The sequence below is a fragment of the Limanda limanda genome, chromosome 20 (genome assembly GCF_963576545.1).
Source record: "Limanda limanda chromosome 20, fLimLim1.1, whole genome shotgun sequence".
Taxonomy (NCBI): Eukaryota; Metazoa; Chordata; class Actinopteri; order Pleuronectiformes; family Pleuronectidae; genus Limanda; species Limanda limanda.
The window spans coordinates 8424028-8440471 of record NC_083655.1 but is presented as its reverse complement, the minus strand read 5'-3'; the positions used below and the strand labels follow the sequence as shown (position 1 = coordinate 8440471).

The following is a 16444-nucleotide window of genomic DNA, read 5'->3' as shown; positions in this document are numbered from 1 at the left end:
CATTTGACCTATAAACTGTTTTGATTCAGACTATAGCAAATCATAATATACAGTTTATCACAAACATTAACACTGTCATCTGAAAAGCAAATAAAGCTGTCTGACAAATGTAGTGGAGTAAAAAGTACAGTATTTACCTCTGAGATGTAGTGGAGTAGAAGTAGAAAGTTGCATAAATGCCCGTACTAATGTAAAGTATGTTAGTATGTGTACTTGAGTACAGTATTTGAGTAAATGTACTTAGTTACTTTGCACTACTGGTACTTGAATCCACTCTGGCACACACGTGATGCTTGTTTTTGTGCTGTAGACAGAAGGAAACTGCAAGAAAACTTAACCATGTCAGAACTGTAGGCTGTAGTTCTGTAGATGTTTAAGATTGAGCTAATTTTACCTATAAACTGTTTTGATTCAGACTCTAGCAAATCATTATATACTACAACATTTAAAAAAGGAACTGTTCATCCTTCAGTGTATCACAAACATTAACACTGTCATCTGAAAAGCAAATAAAGCTGTCTGACAAATGTAGTGGAGTAAAAAGTACAGTATTTACCTCTGAGATGTAGTGGAGTAGAGTTAGAAAGTTGCATAAATGCCTGTAGTAATGTAAAGTACCTCTTATGTGTACTTGAGTACAGTATTTGAGTAAATGTACTGAGTTACTTGCACCACTGGTACTTGAATCCACTCCGGCACACACGTGATGCTTGTTTTTGTGCTGTGGACAGAAGGAAACTGCAACTCCATTTAGATTTCTCAGATTCTTTATTATTTTGTTCATCAAAATCAAGTAAAATACACTTAAATTCAGTTAAAGCAGCACACAACCAACACATGATGGAATCAATGTAAAGACACAAACACTCACAAAACAAATACAAAAAGAAAACAGTATTTACACTAATGTACAGTTTATACAATTATTAAAGCACTGGTGACTGTGAGAATATGAAAGTAATGAACATAAACTCTTATTTGCTTTCAGAGATGAACGTTGTGTTGTTGCTCTGGTGGCAGGTAATGCATGCTGGGACAATGTAACCATGTCAGAACTGTAGGCTGTAGTTCTGTAGATGTTAAAGATTGAGCTCATTTGACCTATAAACTTTTAAAACATTTAAAAAAGGAACAGTTCATCCTTGAGTTTATCACAAAGATTAACACTGTCATCTGAAAAGCAAATAAAGCTGTCTGACAAATGTATTGGAGTAAAAAGTACAGTATTTACCTCTGAGATGTAGTGGAGTAGAGTTAGAAAGTTGCATAAATGCCTGTAGTAATGTAAAGTACCTCTTATGTGTACTTGAGAACAGTATTTGAGTAAATTTATTGAGTTACTCTGCACCACTGGTACTTGAATCCACTCTGGCACATACTTGATGCTTGTTTTTGTGCTGTTGACAAAAGGAAACTGCAACTCCATTTCGCAGATTTTTTATTATTTTGTTCATGAAAATCAAGTAAAATACATTTAAATTCAGTTACAGCAGCACACAGACAACACATGATGGAATCAATGTAAAGACACAAACACTCACAGAACAAATGCAAAAGTATTTACACTTATGTACAGTTTATACAATTATTAAAGCACTGGTGACTGTGAGAATATGAAAGTAATGAACATAAACTCTTATTTGCTTTCAGAGATGAACGTTGTGTTGTTGCTCTGGTGGCAGGTAATGCATGCTGGGAAAACTTAACCATGTCAGAACTGTAGGCTGTAGTTCTGTAGATGTTCAAGATTGAGCTAATTTTACCTATAAACTGTTTTGATTCAGACTCTACCAAATCATATATACTACAACATTTAAAAAAGGAATAGTTCATCCTTCAGTTTATCACAAACATAACGTTGTCATTTGAAAAACAAATAAAGCTGTCTGACAAATGTAGTGGAGTAAAAAGTAAAGTATTTACCTCTGAGATGTAGTGGAGTAGAAGTAGAAAGTTGCATAAATGCCTGTACTAATGTAAAGTATGTAAGTATGTGTACTTGAGTACAGTATTTGAGTAAATGTACTGAGCTACTCTGCACCACTGGTACTTGAATCCACTCCGGCACACACGTGATGCTTGTTTTTGTGCTGTGGACAGAAGGAAACTGCAACTCCATTTAGATTTCTCAGATTCTTTATTATTTTGTTCATGAAAATCAAGTAAAAAACATTTAAATTCAGTTACAGCAGCACACAACCAACACATGATGGAATCAATGTAAAGACACAAACACTCACAAAACAAATGCAAAAAAAAAAACAGTATTTACACTAATGTACAGTTTATACAATTATTAAAGCACTGGTGACTGTGAGAATATGAAAGTAATGAACATAAACTCTTATTTGCTTTCAGAGATGAACGTTGTGTTGTTGCTCTGGTGGCAGGTAATGCATGCTGGGAAAACTTAACCATGTCAGAATTGTAGGCTGTAGTTCTGTAGATTTTAAAGATTGAGCTCATTTGACCTATAAACTGTTTTGATTTAGACTCTAGCAAATCATAATATACTACAAAATTTAAAAAAGGAACAGTTCATCCTTCAGTTATCACAAAGATTAACACTTTTCATCTGAAAAGCAAATATAGCTGTCTGACAAATGTAGTGGAGTAAAAAGTACAGTATTTACCTCTGAGATGCAGTGGAGTAGAAGTAGAAAGTTTCATAAATGCCTGTAATAATGTAAAGTATGTAAGTATGTGTACTTAAGTACAGTATTTGAGTAAATGTACTGAGTTACTCTGCACCACTGGTACTTGAATCCACTCGGGCACATACGTGATGCTTGTTTTTGTGCTGTGGACAGAAGGAAACTGCAACTCCATTTAGATTTCTCAGACTTTTTATTATTTTGTTCATGAAAATCAAGTAAAATACATCTGTTTTTTTAGTTCAGTTACAGCAGCACACAACCAACACATGATGGAATCAAGGTAAAGACACAAACACTCACAAATCAAATGCAAAAAAAAACAACAGTATTTACACTTATATACAGTTTATACAATTATTAAAGCACTGGTGACTGTGAGAATATGAAAGTAATGAACATAAACTCTTATTTGCTTTCAGAGATGAACGTTGTGTTGTTGCTCTGGTGGCAGATAATGCATGCTGGGAAAACTTCACCATGTCAGAACTGTAGGCTGGAGTGTCTACAATGGGACTGGAGGAGGATGTGAGTCTATATGGACAGAGCCGGGGTAGTGTCAGTGTCGGACATGACAGAGGGACGTTTGGGAACTGCTTTACTCCACCCTCCTGTTCTCAGACCACCGGCACACATCTTCACCATCCTCAGGAGGTCTTGTCTGAAGCGGACTCCAACGAAGACGTACAGGAACGGGTTGAGGCAGGCGTGCGTGTAGGCCAGGCTCTTGGCAACTTGCCCTGCCACGTCTAAACGAATGAGCATTTCGCAATTGTCGGTGGTGTTAGCCGCCTGCCTGGCCTCCACTATGAGCAGGCTGTTGTACGGCAGCTGGGAGAGGATGAACACAAGCACCACAACGAAGATGACGCGCAGGGCCTTGTGCTTCTCGAAGCTCTTGGCCTGCAGGAGCGTGCGTATGATGACGGAGTAACAGAACACCATCACTAGAAGAGGGACGCAGAAGCCCATGCAGATCTGCAGGGACAGCACCAGGATCTTAGTCTGGTTGTCTGTGTTGTTCCAGTAGCTCTGACGGCAGAAGGACTTGCCGCCTGGCTCCGTCTTCACCTGAGCAAATATGAACTCCGGGAGGGCCAGGAGAGCGGAGACGAACCAGACAGCCAAGCAGGTGAGCTTACTGTAGAAGAGCCTCTTCTTCTTCAGGTTCTGGGCCTTGGTGACCTGTACGATAGCGATGTAGCGGTCCACGCTGATGCAGGTGAGCAGGAACATGCTGCTGAATAAGTTGATCTTGTAGACGCTGGACACCAGTTTGCAAAAACCGTCGCCGAACTCCCAGCCCCTGGCGGCGTCCACGGCCCAGAAGGGCAGCATGCACAGGAAGAGCAGGTCGGCCACAGCCAGGTTCAGCAGGTACACGTCGGTCATGGTTTTCAGACGGTTGCGCACGGTGGAGTAGATCCACACGACCATCAGGTTACCCAAGGCACCGAGGATGAAGATGATCCCGAAGAGAGGGGGTTCGTACCGGCCACGAAAGTCCCGGACCCACCCTCTGTTGCACATGCCTGAGGGTTCAGTCGGCCCTGAACCATAGTCTGTGTCTTCAGTGGTGCCCTGCATAAAAAAAAAATTGAAAGTTCAATGAAATAAAATAAGTGGTGGTTTAAAACGGGGTCGCGTGCATTTTCATTTCCTGTCAGACAAAGCTTGCTGCGTTCAGGGCTTCATATTATTCTAGTGGGAACAGCCAGTGACGTACATGCCAACCAGAGGTTGCGATAGAAACGTCAGTCAGGTGCAGGTGTTGTGTCTGTGCAGGAGAAACCACACTACTGCACAACTTCCTGTTGCTATCCAAGCCTGAGGGGGGGGGGGGGGGTGTTAAACCATCCAGAGGGGCTCCAGAGAGTGGGCCCCCCGCTAGCACAACTCAGCAGTGCCCCAGATGCATGAGGTTTAGATGTGGAGCAGAGATAAAGAGCGAGGTGTGAAGCTTGTGTTTTCACAAGCGGTGGAAAAGTGTTGCATTTGAATATCCGATAGATGTCTGGGTCCGATAAATCTCCTGCAGCTGGATTGTGAAATGCATCATTTTCATCATAGTAACAATAGAAAACATAACATTTAAAATACATATAAGTGATTTGGTATTCTGTTCTAACCTTTATTCAAATCATACTTTACTTAAACTCAACAATTTCTCTTGTGGTACGTCAAATAATTATCTCAACAATTATATATATTAGAAGGTTATACATATAATTACTCTCTGGCTACGTCAACTTTTTTATTTATTAAACCTTTAATATTTTCAAAGAAATTGAATCGACCAAACGTTTTATCGTGATATTTTTCAGTGGAGTCTACTGTTTTGCATTTTACTTTACTTTTTTTATCATTTATCTTTTGTATATTTTTATATATATTTAGCTTTTTATTGTTGTTCTTATGTGTGTTGTATTTATTGTGTCTTTATGTTTCTATGTTCATTGTATGCACCAATAACCAGAGCAAATTCCAGGTAGGTGTAAACCTACTTGGCAATAAATACCTTCTGATTTTAATCGCTCTAAACCAAATTACCTTATAATTAATCAGGCTGTAATGTAATGTATTGCAAATTCAAACTTACAGTTTCAGTAAAATAATAATCAGCGACCGTGGTCATAAGAGTCGTCAGTGGCTCATCCATCTTATCTGGAAAGAATCAGAAGATGTTAACGCAACACAAACACATCAAAATGTTTAAAAATTATTAATTATTCATAAAAGCAACATATTGCAAGAAAACGCCTTATGGTTAAAATGCAGTTTTGTAGCCGTGCAAAAAATTCTCTTACCGTCTCAGTGATTAAACGAAGTAACTTTGCTGCTTCTCTGTTCTGTGTGACTTCATCTTCTCTTACTTATATGGTTTCTCTTCAACCACAGGTCACGTGCTGTGATACTATCTCTGAAGAAAGAACCAATCATACCGCCCAGTGCTGCACATCTTTTTCTCCAGATACACACACTGCAGCTGAATGAGCATCAACACTGGAAGACAGTATGTTTCAAAGCCTGATCTTTGAACAGTGACAGCAGCTAGTTTCACACGGGAGCCATGACTTTTTAAATGTTCCCCTCTGAACCGTGGCCGTCAGCTTTGAGCCAAAACAATCCACCCACACTGACTGCACAGTCGATTGAGTTTCAAGTCGGAGCCCATTTTAGACCCAGTGTTGTGTACACAGGTGCAGCACTTTAACACAACAGGTGAGTGATGCCTGAAACTGAAAACCAGATATGATTAAAGCCCCAAACTGGAGGAGGTATCTGAGGCTGAGATGTCGTCAGGCTCAGTGCTTGGAAGCAGTAAATCACTGTCGGAAGCTGCAGGCTGTGTGGCCTGTGATCTCCAACCTCCTAATGAATCAATGTGGAAAAAGTCTTTTAGTGAATCTTCGGGTTTCAAGGACATTTAAATATACCGTGTGTTTCTTTAGGCCTGCACAATTTAAACATTTAAACTCACTCGATCTGGATTTTTATCCTGATCTGCACCAAATTAGACACACTCATTAATATCAGTCCCCTAAATATACTTCTCTTTTGTTCTTCAAAGTTGTGGCCCCTCTCTCTCTCTCTCTCTCTCTCTCTCTCTCTCTCTCTCTCTCTCTCTCTCTCTCTGTCTGGCACAGATTCACTTCTTCGCCATCAGGACAACAGCGTGTGGGCCCTCGGACTGTTGGTGTGCGTTTTTTAGTTTTGATCACAGCGATGCACAGGGGAAACGATGTGTGTGTCACAGACAGAGTGTTTGCCTCGTGGGAACCGATTGTATTGGCCTGAAGTGTTGATGCATGAATCACGACGTGTGAAGCGAAGGCTGGAGATCGTTGTGTTATGACTCTGGCTGCATGTTTCAGGTTGTTTCAGTCTCCCAGATTGCGTTGCATGATGGGTGCGAATCGAGGTAAAGAAAGTGTCTGAAACCTTTGAAACCTGCATCAAATGTAAACGTCTGAACCTTTACTGTACATGTGAAACTGCTACGTTCATGTATACAGTTCGATTACTTATGCTGATCCCTTCACTTTCCATCGAAATGACAAATTTCCCCAATTTCATTCTGTGCTGTGCTTTGGTTTACGACCAAATATCGACAAAACTGATGCTTTTCCCATCATACTTTGTGTTTTGTGCAAATTTGAGCAAATTATCGTGAACATGGTCAACAAGCACATCATCTCATTGTGTACAGAACAATCTTTAAACTCACACAGCTACTACACCACATCGGTTGTTCTGCTAAAAATCCCATTGTTATTGTTTCTAAGTATCCGACTGCACTCTGGACATCACTTCATATCCAGAGATGTGCGTCACTGCCTGATGATTCTACAGAAAACCCTTTCTCTCGCTATTGAAACTGAGAATACCCGTTTGATGCCCGGTGACGGGGAACAGGAAGCTGCTGTGAGCAAGTGGGCCGCTCAGACACGTATCTTCATTTGCCCCATATTGTGGGAAAGTACTGTCAAGTGAGAGATGGGGGGTTTGGAACTGAGAGACTGTCGCACCACTTCCTGTGTACCTGCTGGCTGTGATTTATTTCATGCACTGATACACAACTGTTCAGCTTTTTTGCATCCTTTCTGAAATCCTCGTGATGGTTTCTCTTCAGCTGCGGCTCGTAGGAAACAGATGCACGCACGCAAATTGTAAAAATGACACACAAAAGCAGAAAGCAAATGAACCTGATGCTCGCTTGATTTTCTGTTCTGTATTGTGGAGGTTTAGGTAAAAACCGTGGCTTCAAGAGTTTCACTGTGAACTACGAAGGGGGGGGGGACACTTTACTGATTAGTGACCACTTTGTTTTTTACTCTACAAAACCTCATTGTGCTCATGATCAGATCCTTTATTCATCCTTCACTGCAGACTGTTGATGTTAACTTATATCTGCAGATTGCATCCGGCCTCTTCTGGTTTCCTACTGTTCAGATAATCAGCTCAAAATGTTTGGTCTCATCTTAGTAGCTGTATAGTTGTAGCAGCCACTCTATGTACATGTCAACAGTATTTGAAATAAGTAGATAGAATAATGCAGAAAACTAGATACAAATGTCTAAAGCATTAAAAAATATAGAAGCAGTAAACATACTGGTAAGAGTGTTTGCAGCCCAAAGCTGTCATTTCAAATAGTTACAATTTAAGACCAGTGTTCCCAGCATCGAGTCTAACCTCCACTTTCTCTATTCTTACTATCTTATAGATTTTTTTTAAATACCATGAAGTATCTTGTTGTTAGAGATTTCTCTCACTTCATATTAGATCAGAGATATCATTCTCCATCCAGTAAGAATTTACAGAACGTTGCTACTTCTCTCTTTACTTTCTTCTCTGAGCTCGGACCAGTGAGTCAGTAATGGGAAAATATAGTTTGAAAAACAAAGCAGTTAATATATGAAGCCACACTGAAACTTCAATTGATCCACAGCTCACTTGTATCCTCTTCAGACTTCAAAGTGATGCACTTACTAAGTATATATATATGTTTATATATAAAATAATAAAGTTCATAAGGAGGCCTACGATCGCTGTAATTTATGCCTTGTGTATTTTTGCAGTACAGCGCCCCCTTGATGAATCAGTCAGTTCCAAAAATATGAGTTTGAGATATAATATCTTACGTTCAGAAACAAATAAAAACAGTCTGTTATTCATATTCCACTAACCTCAGATAATTAGTAATAAATGCTGTTCTAATAAGATATTTTCCACAGATATGAAAGTATATGATTATAGATTTAAAATAAAAAGATCAAAGATATGATAATGATCACACATGATATATTTGGTAACAGCTTTTTATTACCCCATACTTTGCACAATACAAACAAATGCACATCTAGAATAATATAGGGAAGATGTATCATACTTTGCAAGAGCATTACTTCATGAACATCATGTATAGATTTATTTATTTGTTTCCACTTGCACTCGGTCACTCACAGCAAAACGTAAAATACACACACAAAATATTCTATGTCCTATGTTCAAGGGGATGTAGGGAAATCCGTCTATCGCTATCTGAATCATTCAATGTGCAAAACAAAAAAGATTTATGCAAAAACAACCATTTGTTTGTATTTTCAGTGATCAGACTTTCACAGAATGTCAGGTCACTGAAAATATTTTTTGTAAAATGCTATTAAATGTTTGGTGAAAAAAACGGGTCAGGAAGCATTTGAAAAGCTGCTCACTAGTAATAAACAAACTTTATCCTGGGGTTTGCTTGAAACTCTCGATAAACAGATTTGGATTTTCGACTACAAAAGGGCGACTAAAAATGAACAATCCAGTCGTAATAAGATAAACGTTGATTGTAGATACGAGAGTGCGAAGCTTCAGAAAATGGACAAGGCCTCTTCAAACACGGACATGATGATTATTGCATAGAGCACAGAGGGAAGTCTGCTAGCTACTGTTAGTGAACTCTGACACTGAGACACGCGGCTAAATGAGCACAGCTGGAGAAAGCTATAATTTCATACTATTTAATTTGTGAATTCAGCTCGGCCTACTGTCAACTTCCCTGCTACCAACTCTACTGAAGACGCCACACGAAGCAAAGGGAAACTTTTATCTGTGTTTCTTGTCTTACAGTATCGGAACTGATGGTTTCTGGGCCAAACCACAGTCATTTAACGTCCTGGTCCGTCCTCTCTCTGTATAAACCAGCTCTCCTGGATACAGCTCATTCGTTGGGCTCGTATCTGAAACAGAGAAGCGGCAAAGATATAAAATAGACAGGAATCTTGATAAGAAAGTTTTAGGAGTAATATAGAGTTAAGGCCTTTTGCTCGTATGCTCTCGCCATTAGAAAAGTTATAATTTATGTCCACGTCTGAATTTAAACGTCACTGCATCCTGCGCGATCTTCTCAGGCTGCTACAAAATGCTTGAAAATACCAAAGTTTTAATCTCACTGCTGGATGCTCACCTCTGCAGTCGTTTTCTAATATCTTTGATCTGCTCGTTTTTCTTGGTCAGGATTTCCTTCATGTTGCGGTAGGCTGCAGTTTGCTGGAACTTCCTGTCCAACTCCTGCACAACAAACACATATAAACATGTGAGCGAAATCAAACTGAAAACTGGCCAGAGAAACAAGTATCTGATATCAACGTATCTACTAAAGGGACATTTTATCGTTGGTGTTTGTCGGGCTCACCACCTCTTTCTACATCCTGAGATATGAATCTTAAGAGTTTACATAAAAAAAAAAAACACATCATCAGAATAGTGTGATTCAATCAGCTTGAACTGACACAGTGGCCTACAAACATCAGCCAACAAACCCACAACTGTGGAATCAAATTGAGCTAAATTCTAATTGGTGCACCGAAGGCACGCGACTTCATCTTATACAAACTGAGCCCTGCCCACTTCATAGGACATGACCAGAACTGTTTTAACTCTGGCTGCATTGAGACACAATTGGTTTTCAGGGTAATTCACTTTTTTTCCCTTGTGGGTGAAGACTACAGCGATATACCTTCTCGGCCAGGGTCAGCTGCTCCTGCACTCGAAGCAGCTCATGTTTGGAAGAGATCAGGTTCTCCTGCAGATCCTTGTGGGAGACAGCGTTGGCGTTGAGAGACCGTTCGTAGTCCTCTTTCAGAGCCGCCACTGTGTCCTCTAGACAGTTGATCTCCTGGGATTGATCAGCAAACTTGAAGGACAAAGACACAACAAACCAGTTCAGTTGCAAGTTTATTCTCCACGATGGACAAGGTGTCTATTCCTATAGTCAACGACACACTGATCAGCTACAAACGTACGTACCGTTTCAGATCCGAGTTAGAGCATAAAAAGCAAAATGACAGAGTGTTGATGTAAATGATAAAAACTAACAAAAAATGTAAGTAGTAAAAAAGAAAGCAAACTCAAAATGTCACCGATGACAATGAAGTAACTTGTAGATCAGACATGGAACAGTACCTGCTGTTCACCCTGCACCTTCTGAAGATCCTTCAGAGCTCGCTCGGCCCTGGTTCTCTCATCCAGTGCACTCATGGCCTAGGAAACATTTATCAGAGCATGAAGTTAATAATGTAAATGAGAACAGGTCTGCTTTACTAAAAAGTACGTGACAGATTTTTATACCTGGGATTCTAAAGTCCGCAGCCTGGTTTTCAGTTTATTGTTTTCCTCCTGTAGTCTTGCTATCTCCTGTAGAAACACAGCACAGATCCACACGAGTGAGTGAACCTGATAATCATCCACGTTAAACCCAATGCAACGTGTTTCTTTACCTTGTTGAGAAGCTCCGACACTCCACCTTCATTCAGCGGCGCTAACTTGGGTTTGTTTGTTTCCTGGTGTATCTGGTAAAGAAAAGTACAAACTTATCGACGGGAAACATTTGCTTTGCTCTTAGTGGACACTAGATGTGACAGTAAAACTAAAACATCTGTTCAATCTTTCTTTTCTTAGAAATGTGACGGTGACAAATGACTACTGTTTGAAAATCCTGTGAAGTACAGCATGTTGATACGTGTAAAGCCACACGTCAGCCACTGTGTTGAGTGACTGCTGAGCTGCCTGGTTTCATATCAAGGCTGGGTGACCTGACATATAAATCGCTGGGCTGAGAGAGAGAATTCCATGTGGGTGTAAATACGCTTCGAGCTCATGATTAACAATGACTATGCTGCTGATGGAGATGTTGTAAGGTCTACGTGTGACCGAGCTGCACATTCATCTCACCTTATCAGTGGTTTTAAAGTCGGTCTTCTCAAATTCAGCCACTTGTTCTAACAGCTCTCTAGATGGGGGAGAGATTAGCAAAGAATAAGACGTCAGAATAACGATGACACGATCAGAGAAGATAAGATAATGTAGGTTTCTACATCATGTCAAATATTATCTAGATTTCCTTTTTTAGATGTAATCAAACATTGGTCTACAACATACAATTAAGATTTGAGCAACACTGAGTGACTGATAATCTGAACTAACACTTTTCACAACTGTCAGGTTCACACAGCAATGTTGATGTTTTTTGACGTTAGAGTAATCTACCATTTTGGTGGTGGGAAATGTTAGGTCGGCAAATAAACACCCTTGTTTTTTGGCAGTTTAACACTTATGCTGAGATGTTTGCCTGTGGTGAACACATCAGTTCTCTGAAAAGCTTAAATGTGGTTTTTAGAAGCAGCTGAACACACGTAGCCTGTGACACGGGGCGTATTCCTTGCTTTAGGCACCGTATCAAGTCACGTAGGGCTGAGGCCTGTAAAAAAAAAACTAAAAAGCATCAGGGCTTCTTGATCCACCCACCATCTGCATACTAGAAACTGTTCCACAACACAGATAGGGGCAAAGGGTTCCAGAGGTCAAATGTTAAATGAAGTTCACCTGAATATCACAGAAGACGGAGACTACATTCAACCCCTTGCACATGAACTCTGGAGCTTTTACACAACTGGCCAACAACACTGGCTCGGATGTTCTTGGCTGCAGAAGTTTTGTAAACGTAAATGTTTGATACTGAAGATTATAATGTAACATTTAACTCAACCTAAGTTTTTTTGGACAGTTTTATCTCAATTGTGTAACTATGGGTTATTGTTGTTTTTTTTTAAATGACCTGTAAACGTATGTGTCGAAAAGCCCTGACACTTCCTTCCTTCCTTTGCCAAAATGTCAAGACTGTACAGTGCATTCTGGCAACAGTTCAGATGTAATTTATCATAGTTACTGGTCTCACATGTAGGAGCCAACATTGCTCTATGCTCAGACCTGTAATATGAACAAAAACCCTTTTCAGAAACACGTTCTTTCCGGTTTTTCTTATTTTTCTCACGTGTGGCCATAAACCAACGACACTTCATGTGATCACGTAGCTTCGTACCACTTTAAAAATAGCAGCTTTTTAATTCAGGCACACAGGTCTCATAAGTGAAAGTAAACAATTTTTAAATGTAGCGAAAAGATAGCAGAATATGAGATTTTCAGACCAACTGAACGTCACCGCAGAGAAAACCAGTGTGATGAAAAAAACCTTTTGTCACACACCACAGATACACAACAGATCTGCACTGAGGAGGAAACAGGAGATGTGTCAAAGCACAGGATCTTTTCACACGTAAGCGCAGTGTATAGAAACACTCGATTTGACCTTTTACAGTTCCACATCTTGAGCACAGATGTTAAAAACTTAAATAACGTCTACCATGTTCAAGGAGAAGCTGTTTACCTCATAATGTATCACTTAGAACATTTTGTACTCCAGTGGGAACAATCGTGGATTGGTCGCCCTCATCTCTCACCTGTTCTCCAGCTCTGAGATGTCGCTCTGCAGCCGGAGGTAGAACTTCTCGGCCTGGGAGAAGAGCTGCCTGAGCAGCAGCACGTTGGTGTGGGCCGTGTTGATGAGCTCCATCTCCACCTCCCCTCGCACCACCACCTGCAGCCCGTCCAGCATCTCCCTCACCTCATCCACCGTGAAGGTTTCCTCCACCAGCCTGCAGACAACACACACAATCACACACAACACACACAATCACACGTCACAGATCCATTTGAGCTGAAAAGTGAGTCAAGTTGAGTTTACATCCAAACACTGGCCCCAGATCCTTGGATGTGACCAATCACCTGCTGTCCTTGAGTTCCTCGAAGCATGAATCAATGGTCTTGAGCCTCAGGACCCTCTTGGAGCGAGCAAATCGCATGTAGTTGATGACTTCGCTCTGATGCTGCTCGTTGAATCCAAATTCAGCCTGTGAAGAGACGAGAAGCAAGAGATGGGAGACAAAGAGAGAGACGTGAGGATGAAAGATGTGGTGTGTGGACATGGGGGAGACACTGTACTAGCAACCACAGCTAGCTGATCAGCTAACTCCAAGGGGGATTGTCTCCTGCTCATGTGTGACAGGGCCCGTCCCCACACACACATACACACACTCATTAACACACACACACACACTTCCTGTCTGTCTGTGGGTGACTTCAGAGAATCCAGATATTTAGAAAGCTAATCGTTTAGCATGCTAGCTCCTCAAAAGCAAACAGGTGGCCTTCTCACCATGGCGGCTGTGCAGCTAGCTTAACTCGGTTAGCTCGCTGGGAGACTGAGGCGATCCTGGAAGACGACAACCGCGAACTGGAGGTGGATCTGCCGGCGATGAACTGGGAGCAATGGTTCAGATCAACTGGGAAGTTAACGTAAAGTTACGTGGTGAAGAAGCTGGCGTTTATATCATGGCTGTGAGTATCTGTCCCGTTAGCTTAGCCTAGCTACGCTGCTACTGTTTGCCGTGAGGGCGCCTTGGTAACGGAGAGGAGCGTCATCTCCTTGGTTACGGGCGGTGCGTTCAAGGGGGCTGCGTACAACACGAAACAACAACTTAGCAATACTATAATAATAATAATAGTACGGGTAGTTTTGTATTCACGATATTAATATTTATATTTTATATGATCAATACAAATCCTCACTCGACTGGTAACAATACAATTCAGTATTGGTTTGGAAATTATGTTATATTAAATGTAATATTAGTACCAAAGGCCCAGTGAGTAAGATTTAGATGAAGGGGATCTATTGGCACAAATTGAATATTGTTTTGAATATTGCATTTTATTTCATTAAATCTGAATTTAATATGTTTGTTCTTTTTAAAACACACAATTTCTCGTGTTTTTTTATTTGATTTCTTTTATTCTGAAATTTATTTTTAAATATGTATTTTTCACACTTGCTTTGTACATTCATGTATTAAAGCCTTTAATGTCTTTAAGAACTTTTAATTGCATTGTTCTTCAATTGTTCTTCAAAGGTGCCATACAAATAAATCACATGGGTATACTTATATTTCAAATCAACTCTACAATGTGTTTCCTCCCAAAAACGTAGGCCTGCAGATTTGATTTGTTTTGTCCCAGCACAATAACCACCAGATCGTTATGTCTCAATCATTCTATATTATTAAATTTGTCAAAGATCCGTCAGCACTGGATGGCAGTATTGAGTAAGTAGTGTGAGTCTGGCTTTTCATCAGCTCTTTCCTCGTAATATGGTAGAATTCCTGTAAAATCATGTTGTGGTATCTGCTGATTGAATTTCTTAAACCACTTCTCTTAACATGAAAGACTGATGTCAACTTATGTAGAAGTGGTGCTCCGATCACAATATTAGTAAATGTGCCGATAAAATAAGAGTTTAAAGAACCACAACTAGATTTTTGCTGAACATTTATTTGATCTGTTGTATCTTGAGGCATCATGAAGCCATTTCCATTGAGTTTGTTGTTTTTCTCCTTAAACTTCAACACATTTCCCTGTAGATAATGCAGCCTCCCTGTCTCTCTTCAATTCTAATGGCAGTTAATACCTCTGACTACTGATTGGTAAACAAATCTTATTGCAGAGGGTTTATTTGCACGTTAACAGCTCAATCAATCAACCATTAGGGATCTTTAAACACACAACCTTTTAAGTCAGATGGGAGTCAACATGGCTGCTTCTCCATCAGTTAAACTCATTTGAGTCCACATGAGCTGAATAAAGAATTCATAGAGATAAAGTCGCGCCGCCTCCTTATCCTCTGTCACTGAAGCCTAAAGAATATCACTATCCATTCTGTCAAGGCGGGTCCAAAGAGAAAAGAAGGAAATTCTTTTCCCCCGAATGTCTCTTTTGCTGTAATTGAATTAGACTAACGGGCAGCGCATGGTTGGTCACCTAATCAGATGCCTCATAATGTGACCGCTCTGTGCCGTCCCGCTCAACTTCACTGTGCAACATCAGTCAGTCACAGAGGCCAAGATGTTTCCCCTTTACCTTCAGTCACGGTGAGTCGCTTGCAATTTAATTCTGGATCTAGAAACCACTAGTTTCCAACCATAACCAGTACAGGAGTTTGTAAAAGGCCAATGTGTTGGTGTTATTGTGTTTTAGCTTGTGTGGCAAATCCAATATTTGTGGATGTTGATGTTCGGCAGCTGGTCTGTGAGCTACTTTAGCAAACTATCAAAAATATAAAAAAAGTGGGTGATTGATTAGCAAAGGTATGCAGAGAAAAGGAAGTTCATGTAAACTGCTCGGGAAAGACTGGAAATAGTGCTGCTGTGTGTGTGTGTTTGTATGTGTGTGTGTGTGTGTGTGTGTGTTTGTGTGTGTGTGTGTGTGTGTGTGTGTGTGTGTGTGTTTGTGTGTCTGTCTGTGTGTGTGTGTGCGCGTGTGTGTGTGTGTGTGCGCGTGTGTGTGTGTGTGTGTGTGTGTGTGTGTGTGTGTGTGTGTGTGTGTGTGTGTGTGTGTGTGTACTCAGCAGGCATAATGGTGCTAAACCTGACTAATGCTGTCACATGCATTGATGTCACACTGTCCCTAGAGGGCACAGCAGTCATATCAACCCACAGACTGTATTCAGTGATAATAATAATTTTTAAAAATGGTTACTATAATAATATACAAATACTTTGCATTTATTTAATTAATATAATATTATATTTAATATATAAACAAAACTAAATATAATAAAAAACATTTAAATTATGAATACAAATTCAAGTAAAATTAAAAAGAATATGAGCAAATTGGTCACATGGGGGGGTGCACTAAAAATGAAAAATTACAAACAAAAAAATTGAATAAACTAAAACTAATAAATGTATTCAGCTAAAGAAAATAACTCCTTCTATTCGGAAACAGTAGCACGAAAAGAAAATACGTTTGCCCCAATCTATTAAACCACTTCTGCCCATAGTCTGTCTAAACTGCTCCCAGGTCAGTTCCGTCAGTGTGTGTTTATTCAAACCCTGAGGGAACTGATG

At 40.1% G+C, this 16444-nt stretch overlaps 2 protein-coding genes across 2 annotated transcripts; both read right to left on the bottom strand.

The window, feature by feature from the left end:
• Nucleotides 1–3188: 3188 nt before the first annotated feature.
• Nucleotides 3189–5313, bottom strand: ccr9b (chemokine (C-C motif) receptor 9b). The gene is made up of 2 exons (XM_061094107.1): nt 5254–5313; nt 3189–4235 (listed from the first exon to the last, which is right to left on the bottom strand). The coding sequence occupies exons 1-2, from the start codon at nt 5311–5313 to the stop codon at nt 3189–3191; spliced, it is 1107 nt and encodes a 368-aa protein (XP_060950090.1).
• Nucleotides 5314–8487: 3174 nt separating this feature from the next.
• On the bottom strand, nt 8488–13921 carry lztfl1 (leucine zipper transcription factor-like 1). The gene is made up of 10 exons (XM_061094003.1): nt 13696–13921; nt 13266–13390; nt 12941–13135; nt 11376–11433; nt 10922–10993; nt 10773–10838; nt 10608–10685; nt 10162–10338; nt 9610–9713; nt 8488–9382 (listed from the first exon to the last, which is right to left on the bottom strand). Exons 1-10 carry the CDS (start codon nt 13696–13698, stop codon nt 9364–9366), a joined length of 897 nt encoding a protein of 298 aa, XP_060949986.1. The 5' UTR covers nt 13699–13921; the 3' UTR covers nt 8488–9363.
• Between the last annotated feature and the right edge of the window lie 2523 nt (nt 13922–16444).